The following is a 14,805-nucleotide window of genomic DNA, read 5'->3' as shown; positions in this document are numbered from 1 at the left end:
CACAGGAATTCAGTAAAGTGTCAGGATATAAAATCAATGCACAGAAATCAGTTGCATTTCTTTACACCAACAACAAGACAGAAGAAAGAAATTAAGGAGTCAGTCCCATTTACAATTGCATCCAAAACCACAAGATACCTAGGAATAAACCTAACCAAAGAGGCAAAGAATCCATACTCAGAAAACTATAAAGTACTCATGAAAGAAATTGAGGAAGACATGAAGAAATGGAAAAATGTTCCATGCTAATGGATTGGAAGAACAACTATTGTGAAAATGTCTATGCTACCCAAAGCAATCTACACATTTAATGCAATCCCTATCAAAATCCCATTCATTTTTTTCACAGAAGGAACAAATAATTCTAAAATTTATATGGAACTAGAAAAGACCTCGAATAGCCAAAGCAATATTGAAAAAGAAAGCCAAGCTGGTGGCATCACAATTCCGGACTTCAAGCTGTACTACAAAGCTGTCATCATCAAGACCGTATGGTATTGGCACAAAAACAGACACATAGATCAATGGAACAGAATAGAGAGCCCAGAAATAGACCCTCAACTCTATGGTCAACTAATCTTCGACAAAGCAGGAAAGAATGTTCAATGGAAAAAAGACAGTCTCTCCAACAAATGGTGTTGGGAAAACTGGATAGCCACATGCAGAAAAACGAAATTGGACCATTTCCTCACAGCACACACGAAAATAGACTGAAAATGAATGAAGGACCTCAATGTGAGAAAGGAAATCCATCAAAATCCTTGAGGAGAACACAGGCAGCAACCTCTTTGACCTCAGTTGCAGCAACTTCTTCTTCGGAACATCGCCAAAGGCAAGGGAAGCAAGGGCAAAAATGAACTATTGGGACTTCTCAAGATCAAAAGCTTTTGCACAGCAAAGGAAACAGTCAACAAAATCGGGAGACAACTGACAGAATGGGAGAAGATATTTGCAAACAACATATCAGATAAAGGACTAGTATCCAAAGTCTATAAAGAACTTATCAAACTCAACACCCAAAGAACAAATAATCCAATCAAGAAATGGCCAGAGGACATGAACAGACATTTCTGCAAAGAAGACATCCAGATGGCCAACAGACACATGAAAAAGTGCTCCACATCACTCGGCATCAGTGATGTACAAATCAAAACCACAATGAGATACCACCTCACACCAATCAGAATGGCTAAAATTAACAAGTCAGGATATGACAGATGCTGGCGAGGATGCGGAGAAAGGGGAACCCTCCTACACTGTTGGTGGGAATGCAAGCTGGTGCAACCACTCCAGAAAACAGCATGGAGGTTCCTCAAAAAGTTGAAAATAGAGCTACCTTATGACCCAGCAATTGCACTACTGGGTATTTACCCTAAAGATATAAATGTAGTGATCCGAAAGGGCACGTGCACCCGAATGTTTATAGCAGCAACGTCCACAATAGCCAAACTATGGAAAAAACCCAGACGTCCATCAACAGATGAATGGATAAAGAAGATGTGGTATATATATACAATGGAATACTATGCAGCCATCAAAAGAAATGAAATCTTGCCATTTGTGACTACGTGGATGGATCTAGAGGGTATTATGCTTAGCGAAATAAGTCAATCAGAGAAAGAAAACTATCATATGATCTCCCTGACATGAGGAAGTGGAGATGCAACGTGGGGGGTTTGGGGAGTAGGAAAAGAATAAATAAAACAGGATGGGATTGGGAGGGAGACAAACCATAAGAGACTCTTACTGTCACAAAACAAACTGAGGGTGACCGGGGGTAGGGGTGTAGGGAGAGGGTGGGGGGGCTGTGGACATTAGGGAGGGTGTGTTATATGGTGAGTGCTGTGAAGTGTGCAAACTTGGCGATTCAGACCTGTACCCCTGGGGCTAATAATACATTATATGTTTATTAAAAAAAAAAAAAATCCATGTATAAATGGATTCATGGAGTTCAAACCAATGTGGCTCAAAGGTCAACTGTATGTTTAACTGAATAGTATATAGATAGGTATGTAATATGATGGCAGGAATGAAGATTGTAGAGTACATGGTAAGTTCCATAGTAAACTTGTAAGGCATGCACTTTCCCTCAAAGAGTTTAGGATCTATTTGGAACATCAGACCAACAAGTTGTGCAATCAATAGCAAATAGCATCAGAAAATACACATTTAAGTAGTAAATTTTCTAGAAACTCTTGACTATAAATTGTATAAGGATCTAGAAGTGAGTACAGCCAATAAACACAAGAGTAAAGTAGAAAGGCTTTCAAGAAGTAAAGTCGGGGCGCCTGGGTGGCTCAGTGGTTAAAGCCTCTGCCTTTGGCTCAGGTCATGATCCCAGGGTCCTGGGATCGAGCCCCACATCTGGGCTCTCTGCTCAGCAGGGAGCCTGCTTCCTCCTCTCTCTCTCTCTCTGCCTGCCTCTCTGCCTACTTGTAATCTCTCTCTGTCAAATAAATAAATAAAATCTTTAAAAAAAAAAAAAAGAAGTAAAGTCAGTTCTGCTGTTACACAACTTATGTATTCCTATAAATCATTATGCTGTGTATGAAAAATTACACAATAAAAACTACGTGGCTTATGGGAAAAATGGGGAAAGGGGTGCAAACTCAAAAACTTCAATGATATAAGAAATAGGACAGGAAACTAATAAAAATGGCAGCAGGGTTTTACACATGTTAAATGGTTAATACATAAATACAACAATAAATGTGGCACTTCATTTGGAAAAAAACGAGGGTGGGGCGCCTGGGTGGCTCAGTCATTAAGCATCTGCCTTTGGCTTGGGTCATGATCCTAGCTAGGGTCCTGGGATCGAGCCCCACATCAAGCTCCCTGCTTGGCCGGAAGCCTGCTTCTCTCCCTCTCCCACTCCCTCTGCCTTTGTTCCCTATCTCGCTGTGTCTCTCTCTGTCAAATAAATAAATAAAAGCTTTAAAAAAAAAGAAGAAGAAAAAGAAAAAACCTAGGGTTCACTTGTGGCAATGAATATTAGGGGGCTATAACTTGTGAGTTACTGTAAAGATAGTGAAAGAAGGGTGAGCTAAAATCAGATGGAAGGTTTCAGCAGTAGATTGGGCTTGGGTGTGACTCATAACACAAGTAATTAACTGTGATAGTTTAGTTGATGTTTAAGTGTGTGTAATGTGTAATTTTTGTGTATTCCTGTGAAGCTGTTCACCTGGGTATAATTTTCTGAATTTACCTAATGCTACTTGTAAACAAGATCATGTATAAGCAAAAGTCAAAAGAGGTGTTACATTCAAATTGTTTTCTAATATACCAATTGAATAAAACAAAAACATGTTTTCAAACAGTATAGGAGAACTAACTATATTATACTAAGACTTCATAGGATTAGGAAAAGTGGGAAGTAGTATCTGTACTCACAAAATGCTAACAAGCACTGAACAAAAGTCCCCTTACAGGTGTAATTGAGTAGACTATAACCAAGTTGATAAAAGACCTGCACTCTAAAACTATAAAACACTGATGAAAGAAACGGACTATAAAACAAATGGAAAGACAGTCCATGCTCAGGGTTTGGAAGAATAGATACTGTTAAAAATGTCCATACTACCCAAAGTGATCTACAGATTTAATGCAAATCATTTTGAAATATCAAGAACTTTTTTCACAGAACTGGAAAAACAATCCTAAAATCGGTATGGAACCAGAAAAGACCCTCAATAGTCAAAACAATCTTGAAAAAGGACAAACTGAAGGCATCACAACCCCAAATTTCAAGATTTTCAAAGCTATAGTAATCAAAACAGTATAGTAGTGGCCCCCAAACAGACACAGAAATCAAAAGAACAGAACAGACAGTTCAGAAATAAACCTGCAATTATATGGTCAATTAACCTATGCCAAAGGAGGCAAGAATATAAAACAGGAAAAAGACAGTTTCTTCAGCAAATGGCACTGGGAAAACTAGACAGCTACATGGAAAAGAATGAAACCAGACCACTTTCTAATACCATACACAAAAATAAACTCAAAATGAATTAAGGATCTAAATATGAGTTTTGAAGCTATACAAATCCTAGAAGAGAACATAAGCAGTCATTTCTCTAACATCAGCCATAACATCTTTTTTCTAGATACGTCACGAGGAGAACAAAAACAAAAACTATTGAGAATTCATCAAAATATAAAGCTCCTGCACAGAAAACAAACAATCAACAAAACTAAAAGACAACTAACTGGGGTGCCTGGGTGGCTCAGACAGTTAAGCATTTGCGTTAGGCTCAGGTCATGATCCCAGGGTCCTGGCACCGAGCCCCACATCGGGCTCTCAGCTCAGCAGGAAGTCTGCTTCTCCCTCTCCCACTTCTCCTGCTTGTGTTCCCTCTCTCGCTGTATCTCTCTGTCAAATAAATAAATAAAATTAAAAAAAAAAAAAAGACAACCAACTGAATGGGAAAAGGTATTTTGCAAATGACATATCCAATGAAGGGTTAGTTTCCAAAATATATAGAGAACTTACACAACTCAACACCAAAAAACCCAAAGAGTCCAATTAAAATTGGGCAGAAGACATGAATAGACATTTCTCCAAAGAAGACATCCAGATGGCTAAGACACATGAAAAGATGCCCAACACCACTCATTATCAAGGAAATGCAAAACAAAACCACAACGAAGTATGGACTGACTGATCATCTTTGGGAGAAGTTACACTGAAATCTTGATGTAATGTTGATAGCAGATTATAATAAAATGAATACTGTGACAAAAGATAAGCTAATAAAATAAAGAAAAAAAACACAATGAAGTATTACTTCAGATCTGTCAAAATGACTAAAATCAAAAACACAAGAAGCAAGTGTTGGTGAGTATGTGGAGAAAAAAGAAACCTCATGCAATGATGGTGAGAATGCAAACTGTTGCAGCTACTCTGGAAAGCAGTATGCAGGTTCCTCAAAAAATTAAAAATAGGATTATCACATGACCCAGTAATTCCACTACTGGGTATTTACTGCCAAAATAACAAAAGCACTAATTTGAAAAGATATATAAAACCCTGTTTATTGAAGCATTATTCCAAACAGTGAAATTATGGAAGCAGCCCAAGTGTCCATTGACAGATGAATGGACAAAAATGTGGCATATATGGAATGGAGTATTACTCAGCCATAAAAAAGAATGAAATCTGTCATTCGCAACAACACAGATCTAGGGCATAATACTAAGTAAAATAAGTCAGTCAGTGAAAGACAAATACCGTATGATTTCACTCTTGTGGAATTTAAGAAACAAAACAAATGAACAAGAAAGAGACAAATAAAAAACCATCTCCTTTTAAACAGAGAACTGATGGTTACCAGAGTGTGTGTGTAGGGTGGGGGATGGGAGTGGGATGGGTCAAATAGGTGAAAAGAATTAAAAATACACTTATGATGAGCACTGAGTAATGTATAGAATTGTTGAAGCACTATATTGTACATTTGAAACTAAGAGAATACTGTATGTTAATTACACTGAATTAAAATCAATCAAGGGGCGCCTGCGTGGCTCAGTGGGTTAAAGCCTCTGCCTTCGACTCAGGTCATGATCTCAGGGTCCTGGAATCGAGCCCCGCATCGGGCTCTCTGCTCAGCGGGGAGCCTGCTTCCTCCTCTCTCTCTCTGCCTGCCTCTCTGCCTACTTGTGATTTCTGTCAAATAAATAAATAAAATCTTAAAAATAAATAAATAAATAAATAAATAAATAAATAAATAAATAAATAAATAGTAGATAGTGGGGTGTCTGGGTGGCTCAGTTGGTTAGGCAGATTCCTTCAGCTGAGTTCATGATCCTGGGGTCCTGGGATCGAGCCCGGAGTTAGGGTCCCTGCTTAATGGAGAGTCTGCTTCTCCCTCTCCCATTGCCCCTCACTCGTGTTCACTCTCGCTCACTCTCTCTCTCAAATAAAATCTTAAAAAATATGGGGCGCCTGGGTGGCTCAGTGGGTTGGGCCGCTGCCTTCGGCTCAGGTCATGATCTCGGGGTCCTGGGATCGAGCCCCGCATCGGGCTCTCTGCTCAGCGGGGAGCCTGCTTCCTCCTCTCTCTCTGCCTGCCTCTCTGCCTGCTTGTGATCTCTGTCAAATAAATAAATAAAATCTTTAAAAAAAATAAAATAAAATAAAATCTTAAAAAATAATAATAAAAAGTTAAAAATTGTAGATATTTTAAAACTTCCAAGTTGGACAACAATGGTTTTGATCCTGCAAAAAATCCTCCTATACTTGCCTAACCACTTAACAATCTGTTCCAAAGTATCTGTAAGAAACATGTAAGTATTCTTAAGGTCAAATTAAACACTACTCGAAGCAAAATGACAAGACAAGATAAAAATCATAATAGATGAATAGGAATTACAAAGAGTAATAACACTTTCAACTTTGGGGCCATATCTGGATAATTTTTTTAGATTATGTAGTTTTCTTATTATCAGGAAAAAGAACTTCCCAAACCTATTCACAAACCATTTTGGGGGCGAGGTTAGGGTGTAGTGTAATCTTATTAATTAGGTCTTGACTCTACTAGTATGATATTAAGGTAAAACAAAAACAAAAACAAATAAAACAAGCTCCAGAACATTTTGCTTCTAAAAATCTCAGGTAAAAAAAAAATGCTGCCTTATTGATTTTTATTTAACATCTATAGATTTTTCGTCAATGAATTTCATGTGAAACCTTTGTATTCAAGTACATTTCTAGGGCACCATCAAATACAATTCAAGAACAGAACAGAAATTAAAGAACAGAACTACTAAAATAGGTCTCCATTAGATATTTTCATTTCATATTACTGGTCTCATCTAACACTTGCTAAGTTTAATATCCCATTATTTTTCAGGAAAAGGGCCATCACCACTGCCCCCAATTCCATGTTAAGGGCAATGAATGGGAGGGATCCTGTTGCTATACAAATGAGTCTCTGTATTCTTTACCATCTACTGAGTACAAGATTCACTAGCTGCTTCCCTTGCTCTGTTCTTTGTATATTGTCAGGCAATGTTTCCTACCACATATATGCAGAATTTCTGCTCATATAACTATTTAGTGTCATGTTGCCCCAACTCAGCACTTGTGTTTCTGTAATGTAGCAATGGCCCCCTCTCTTGTTGCATGGTCAAGGTATACAGACCTCTATTTAAACAACTCCAGCAAGCTCTCAAAAGACCATGACCTGAGGTCCTGCCAACTCGTGAAAAACTAGTAAGTACCTTGACTGAGGTAGCGGTTTCATTCTTTGGTGGTCTGTGTTCTATCCTCCACTCTGCCCCATGACAGTCTCTACAAAAACGCAGCTTTTATTAGCTTCCAGTGTTCCATTTCTGCATCTTTTGGAAGGTTCTTCTTGACTGTGAACCTTCTCAGGCACATCCAACTAGCTACAAAAAGCAGAATTTCCAATCTTGCAACAGCAAAGGGAGAAAGGCCCAAGAAGATTGCCCAGACTCACCAAGACAATATACAGGTGGGCCCAGACAGTCAGAATTCTTCAGAAGTCTTTTTGTTTTCTTTCAGGAAGTTAGAAAAAGAAAAGAAAGATTCTGTATTTACTTCTTTTTAAACTGGGGTGTAAATCTCTCAAACAAGGTTTTAAATGTAATGATGATGAACACCACCATGTTGCATAAAACTTTGACTGTTTCCAATTTAAAACTGTAAGGAGGCCATCAATTTATAAACTGGATGTGAGATATAGCTCTACCTAAAAAAAAAAGATTATGTAGAGGCATGACAAAATCCATTCTAACCAATATTCTGAATGGTAACTAAAGGACTGTAGGGTAACAGGTTCCAAACTGTGTGACCTCGAATATAAAGATCTTCTCATATTTCCAGAGTATGGTCCAGAACAGAGTAGGAATGGAAGATATGGCTCAAAACAAATCTGACCTTTTCAGGAACTCCTGGGCAGACACTAATAAAGGGCCAAATGTATGCCCCCTGCCACCCCCCCAACTGCTGAGAATGATAAGGGCAAGGTATGCTTCCTTAGCACAGTAGGATACTACATCAACTTTTGGCACAACTTCCTGGTCATAATGGCATAGGCAAAATTAGCATTTATCTCTATTAAGTGAAAATACATCAAAAAGACTTGAGACATATATAACAACATATAAAGAGTGACCGTCATTCACTTTCTCTTTCAGCACATATTCAAACACTGACATTTTATTATCAAAAGAATCTTTACACCAAATTTATTAGAGAATCTATGATAACTGCTTATGGTTTAAAAGGTATATTTTTTAACTACCTCAACTTCTTTCTAAATATATAAACGACAGTATCCTTAACTTTTATAAGCAGAGAATAGATCCTAACACAAGAGATCTTACAGACTACAAACTATAAGAAAAAAAAAAATAAAAGATAAAGATTTCCTAGATGATATGGGAAGAAATAATGCCTTAAACAAAAATGTTCCAATTGTACTAACAACACTCTGAAGAAATAAGTATCTGTACCAGGGTCCAAAACTTGCAAACATCACAGATTGCTTTTTAGTTTTTAATTTTCTAAAAAAATAAGTTATTCAGTAATACCTCATTCTTTACTGGATCCTCACAAACACAAGGCATACATTATACATGTTGTTTGTACATATAGACAGATAGCCAGGCTCATGAACACCAAGAAGTTATATAAACACTCCCATTATGAGCTGCAGCATACTCCTGCAATGGTTTACAAGGTACATACTTGATATGACAGAGAAGAAAATGAAATCATCTGAACCAAAGTGGAATACAGAAACAGAAAATTAAAAATAAGTCTTCTCTATGACAATCTCTGGTCTTTTTAAATTAAAACAAATGTGTACATTTCTAAATGATACAAAGAAATTATACCTAAAACTTGAGAACAGAATGTTCTACTTACGGCAATTCTGAAAGGGATTTGTTGAAGACTTTAATGCATTAGCAATACATAATAGAAAAAAGTTCTAAATCTGGAGCCAGCAAGCTTAGGTTTGAAGCTTAGCTCCCTGATGTGGTAAACAATTTAATCTTCCAACCATCTTCACCTGTAAAATGGGGGAAATACTACCGGGTTGATGTGAGGATCACAAAAAATTACAGATGACTCTCAAATTTGTTAAACATGAAAAACTAAGTACTGGTATTATTATTTCCTAGACTAGTTAGAATGGGCAGAATAGAGTCCATTTATTATTTTATTGTTTTCTCCACAGGTAATCTCACCCTGTATTTTTAGAATAAGAGACCCAGTATCTGTAATAAATGGTAGCAGTTACATATTTCACAAATATAAACACTTAAAATACTCACTTAAAACAAAGTTCTTACCATTCAGATAGTATCATATCAAACTACTGGTCATGTTAACTTCAAAAGTTCTGGTCTAAGAAGTTTCTCAAAAATGCCAGGTGCTTCTGAATCTCAGGAGTGCATGAAGGGAAAATAATTTATTCCCCAGTTTCGTAGTCTATGTTATTCTCTTCAACTGTTATCTTCCCCTTCACTGTGTCTTTCTCTAGAAGAGTATTTATTTACCATGCTATTTAGACAACTACCATCAAAAAAACAAAACAAAGTGGAAGGATAAATTACAGTAAGTACCGAGAAAATTAAGTGATTCCATGGTAAATGAACAAAGTATAAAGATAAAATACATTTAAAAAACAAAAATGCCTGATAATTATATTCACATTAGTATAAATTTCATGCCAACTATTTAGAATGTCTCTGCTCATTTTGTATGCATAAGAATTACCAGAAGTATGTACTTGTTTTCTTACCTTTAGATTTGGGAATTAGCTCTCCACAACTGAGTATCCGCACCTCAGCAAATGGTTTGCTGGCTGCATCTGTTTTCTGGTTTTCTATCTCTCTCACAACTTCTTGACCAGATATCACTTGCCCAAAAACAACATGATGCCTAAACAGTCAATTGTAAGATGATCAAATAACAGCTTTTAATTTTAACATTAATTTAAAATGGTCAAAAAAATAAAAATAATCTTTACCCATCTAAATGAGGAGTTGGCTTCGTTGTTCTTTGGAAGTCATCAGATAGAAGAATAAAAACAAAGTCAGAGAAAAACAAAGTTAGCATCTCTAAAAAGGAAAAGAAAATAACTGCATTGGAAACAAAGTTGCAAAGAATCATATGCTATTTTAACATAATAGAATCTTATTACATTAACCTTAAGTAGAACAAATAATGCAAGATGCCTTTTACATAATCTATTTTCAAAAACTTATTCTGATCATAAAATGAATACCTACTCATTGCTGAAAACTTACATGTAATTAAAGTAGACATTTTGGTGTCATTTCTATCCATCTATGTTTCTTGCATGTGACTGGATTTTTACTGAATATTCATAGGTGTATGAAGTTCTACAGTTGTATAATGTTCTATTGTATGGACAGACCATAATTTATCAAAAGATTCTACCAGCTTATAGGTTTAAATGTAAAATTATAGTGCTTTTCAACCTTAACATTTTAAACAGTTAAAGCATAGGTCACCCCCTTATCCATGGTTTTGCTTTCCACTGTTTCAGTCACCTATAGTCAACTGCAGTCAATCGCAGTCCAGAAGCAAACAATCCTCTTCACATACTGTCAGTTCAATAGTAGCCTAATACTATGTCACAATGCCTGTTAGTCACCTCATCTCATTTTTTCTAAAGATTTTATTTATTCGACAGATAGAAAGAGCCCATGCAGGGGGAGCGGCAGGCCAAGGGAGAGGGAGAAGCAGGTGTCCCGCTTAGCAGGGAGCCTGACATGGGGCTCAATCCCCGGACCCCAGAATCATGACTTGAGCTGAAAGCAGACGCTTAATCAACTGCGCCACATAGGAACCCTTCACCTCACTTCATTTTATCAGGTAGGCATTTTATCATCTCACATCATCTCAAGAAGGATGAGTACAGTAAGATATTTTCACAGCGACCACATTCATGTAACCTTTGTTACAGTGTATTAGTATAATTACTTTATTTTATTACTATTGTTGTTAATCTCTTACTATACCTAACTTATAAACTAAACTTTATTTGCAGTTTCAAGCATCCACTAGGGGGTTTTGAAACGTACTCCCTATGGATAATATTTAGAAGGTCCTCACACATGTTCTGTTGGACCAGGAAAGAAACGGTCCTTATGGTGTTTATAAAATTTTCAATTAGTTGCCAAGATTCAAGATTTTGGATACTTTCACATAAAAGTCCAGATTTCAGACCTTTTTTGGAAAGCTGGAAGGTGTGGCACCTGGCATGTGGCAATAATGGGTCAGGCTGATTATCCTTGTCTTTTCAATACATGGATTAATAGTTTAGGTTCTTGTCCCAGCAGGCTTTATTTGCTTATTTTACTTGCCTAAGACCTGAGGACTTTTGAATTTTTTAGCCCTGATAAACAAGGAAACTTCACAATGAAGAAAGAGATCTGGATTAAAACTTTGGACCAAACTTGGGATGCCTGGATGGCTCAGCTGGTTAAGCACCTGCCTTTGGCTCAGGTCATGATCCCAGGGTCCTGCTTCTCCCGCACTGTCATTCTCCCTGCTTGTGGCGCACTCTCTCTCTCTCCCTGTCAAATAAATAAAATCTTTAAAAAAAAAAACAACAGAAAACTTTGGACCAAACTCAAAGTAAGCAAAAAGTCCAACAAATGAATAATATTTTAAAATTCTTTTTTCCACTCCATACATTGCTTAAAGCTCTATAGTTAAGAAGACTGGTATTTGAGTAGCTATAAAGACATACTGCTGTAACGACTGAAGATGAGCATTGTATATCATTTATTATTATTATTTTTTTAAAGATTTTATTTATTTTTTGACAGAGACCACAAGTAGGCAGGCAGAGAGAGGAAGGGAAGCAGGCTCCCTGCTGAGCAGAGAGCCTGATGTGGGGCTCAAACCCAGGACCCTGGAATCATGACCTGAGCCGAAGGCAGAGGCTTTAACCCACTGAGCCACCTAGGAGCCCCTCATTTATTATTTTAAAGAATCATCAAGAAAAGTCATTGGAAGTTTGGAAGAAGGAACACAATTTAAGCTAAGCTTTGGTTGAAGCCCACACAATACTAATGAAAAAAATTCAAACATGTAAATGTATTTTTAAAAGATCATCTTACTTTTACAACCAACCTATTATTGTTTTCTGACTCTAACAGCTATGCTCAACTGAACCTGCTTAAACCATCTAGAGATATAAAAACCTATGTGTATATATGTATTTGTATTACATATTTACATTCAATGTATATATACAATTTGCATTTAGATTTAGTCAATCTTTGCTTCACAGATACATTTGCCAAGTTCACTTGCCCTCTAGAATTTACTTGTAACCCCTAAACCAATACTCTATTTTCATGGTCATTCCCAGATTGGTTATTTAAAAAAAAAAAAAGGTATTGACGAGGAGTACAAAAACTAGAACTCTTGTAGAGTGTGGATAGGAATGTAAAATGATGTGGAAAACAGTTCAGTGGCTCCTCACAAAACTAACTACAGAATTACCATAGGATTCAGCAATTCCACTTCTTGGTATACACCTAAAATTGAGAAGGGACTCACACAAATATGGGTATGCCAATGTTTGCTGCAGCACTCTTCGTAATAGCCAATAGGTGGAAACAACCCAAATGTCCACCAACAGATGCATATGGATAAACTAAACATGGTATGTACATATAATGGAGTGATATTCAGCCATAAAAAGGAAAAAGTTCTGATACATGCAACAACATGGCTGAACCTTGAAAACATGCTAAATGAAATAAGCGTGACACAGAAAGACAAATATTGTACGGTTCTGCTTATTTCTCTAGAATAGGCAAATGCACATAGATAGAAAATAGAGATTACCAGGGGCTGAGGGTAAAAAGAAATGGGTTAATTTCTGGGACAATGAAATAGTTTTGGATACAGTGGTAACAGCTCCAGTATTGTGAATATAATTAATACAATTATGCACTTAAAAATGGTTTAAAACAGCAAATTTTATATCATATGCGTTGCCACAATAAAAAATAATTTAAGATTAAAAACTGATGTTTTTCTCCTTTAAAAACAATAATACACAAATTAAAGAAGGGCTACCTAGAAATTAAGAGATAAGGAAAAATCAACATATAGAGGGAAGGTTCTGAAAATATACATGAAAGATTACATAAGCTAACAGAGAGATTTTGGTTAGCACAGGAAGGATTTTTCTTAAAAAGAAAAAAAAAAGAAAAGAAAAAGGAAAACAAATGATAATACTAAGTGTTGTTGAGACTCTGGTGACAGTGGAACTTTGCATACTGCTGATACCAGAGTCCAGTAGCAATAAACCTGCAAAGGCTTAAAAATGCACAAACAGGGACGCCTGGGTGGCTCAGTTGGTTGGACAACTGCTTTCGGCCCAGGTCATGATCCCGGAGTCCCAGGATCGAGTCCCGCATTGGGCTCCCTGTTCCACAGGGAGTCTGCTTCTCTCTCTGCCCTTCTCCTCACTCATGCTCTCTCTAACTGTCTCTCTCTCAAATAAATAAATAAAATCTTTAAAAAAAAAAATGCACAAACAGGGGTGCCTGGGTGGCTTAAATGGTTAACCATCTGACTGGCTTGGGTCATGATCCCAGGATTCTGGGATCAAGCCCCCTTCTCCCTCTACTTCTGTCCCTCCTCTCTGGTTGTGTTCTCTCTCTCAAATAAGTAAAATCTTAGGAAAAAAAAAGTGTAAACATTTCACTAAGTGAACTCCTAGCAGTTTATGTAAAATAATTAAAAATGCATCAAACAGATATAACAATGTTCACTGCAACAGTTCGAACAAAGAAGCGAGTCAAATGTTTAAAAATTAGGTAAATAAAGCATAATACATCCAAACAATGGAGTCACATATAGTTATTAAAAATGTTAATACTTAGTGCTCTGCAGAGATTTATACTGCATCCAAAAGTTGATTGTAGAGTATATGCAACATTTATTTATTTAGGATTTTATTTATTTGTCAAGGAAAGAGAGAGAGTGCATAAGCAGGGGGAGCAGTAGGCTGAGGGAGAAGCAAGCTCCCCACTGAGCAAGAAGTCCAATGCAGAACTCTATCCCAGGACCCTGGAATCATGACCTGAGCCGAAGGCAGACACTTAACCGACTGAGCCACCCAGACATCCCTGTATGCAACATTTACTTTCATTTTTAATGCAGAGAAAGATACCCTGGGGATGGGAATGTTCTTATTACCTGTGTTCTAATTTTTTCTACAACCAACACAATATAAATTGTTTTCACTTAAAAAATCAGAAAAATCCCCAACAACTGGTTTAATCAACCAGAGTATATTCACACAATATTATGCAGCTGCAAAAACAAATGAAAAGGATCTCTATGTAATGACATGGAATGATTTCCAGGATATAGTGGTAAGTGAAAAGGCAAAACACGGTATATAGTATATGCTATCTATCGTGTAAGAAAAAAAGGAAAATAATATATATCTATCTGTGCTTATCTTTATTAAAAAAAAAATAGAGGAAGGGGTGCCTGTGTGGCTCAGTCAGTTAATCATCTGCTTTCAGCTCAGGTTATGATCTCCAGGTCCTGGGATCAAGCCCCTCATCAGGCTCCCTGTTCAGCAGGGAGTCTGCTTCTCTTTCTTTCTCTCCCCCTCATCCCTCGCCACCACTCGTTCTCTCTCTTCCAAATAAATAAATAAAATCTTAAAAAAAAAAAAAAAGTACAGGAAGATAAACCAGAATCTAATGAGGTTGGTTACTAAAATGGATGGGTGGGAACAGAGGATGAAAAAATGGGGAATGACAATGGGGTGA

At 36.9% G+C, this 14,805-nt stretch overlaps 1 protein-coding gene across 3 annotated transcripts in view; it reads right to left on the bottom strand.

Moving 5' to 3' along the window:
- LOC111142173 (peptidylprolyl isomerase G) overlaps window positions 1–14,805 on the bottom strand; it is a 55,060-nt gene that overhangs the window by 18,005 nt on the left and 22,250 nt on the right. For all 3 annotated transcript variants that reach the window (XM_022495180.1, XM_022495187.1, XM_022495195.1), the window contains 2 exons: window positions 9,996–10,025; window positions 9,768–9,907 (listed from right to left, as the gene is read on the bottom strand). In XM_022495180.1, the coding sequence (XP_022350888.1) occupies window positions 9,768–9,907; window positions 9,996–10,025 (170 nt within the window). The remainder of the gene's footprint in view (window positions 1–9,767; window positions 9,908–9,995; window positions 10,026–14,805) is intronic.

The sequence above is a fragment of the Enhydra lutris genome, unplaced genomic scaffold (assembly GCF_002288905.1).
Source record: "Enhydra lutris kenyoni isolate GAN:26980312 unplaced genomic scaffold, ASM228890v2 scaffoldscaffold1, whole genome shotgun sequence".
NCBI classification, from domain to species: domain Eukaryota; kingdom Metazoa; phylum Chordata; class Mammalia; order Carnivora; family Mustelidae; genus Enhydra; species Enhydra lutris.
Note: the sequence above shows the minus strand (reverse complement) of the source record. Positions and strands in the feature narration are given on the sequence as shown.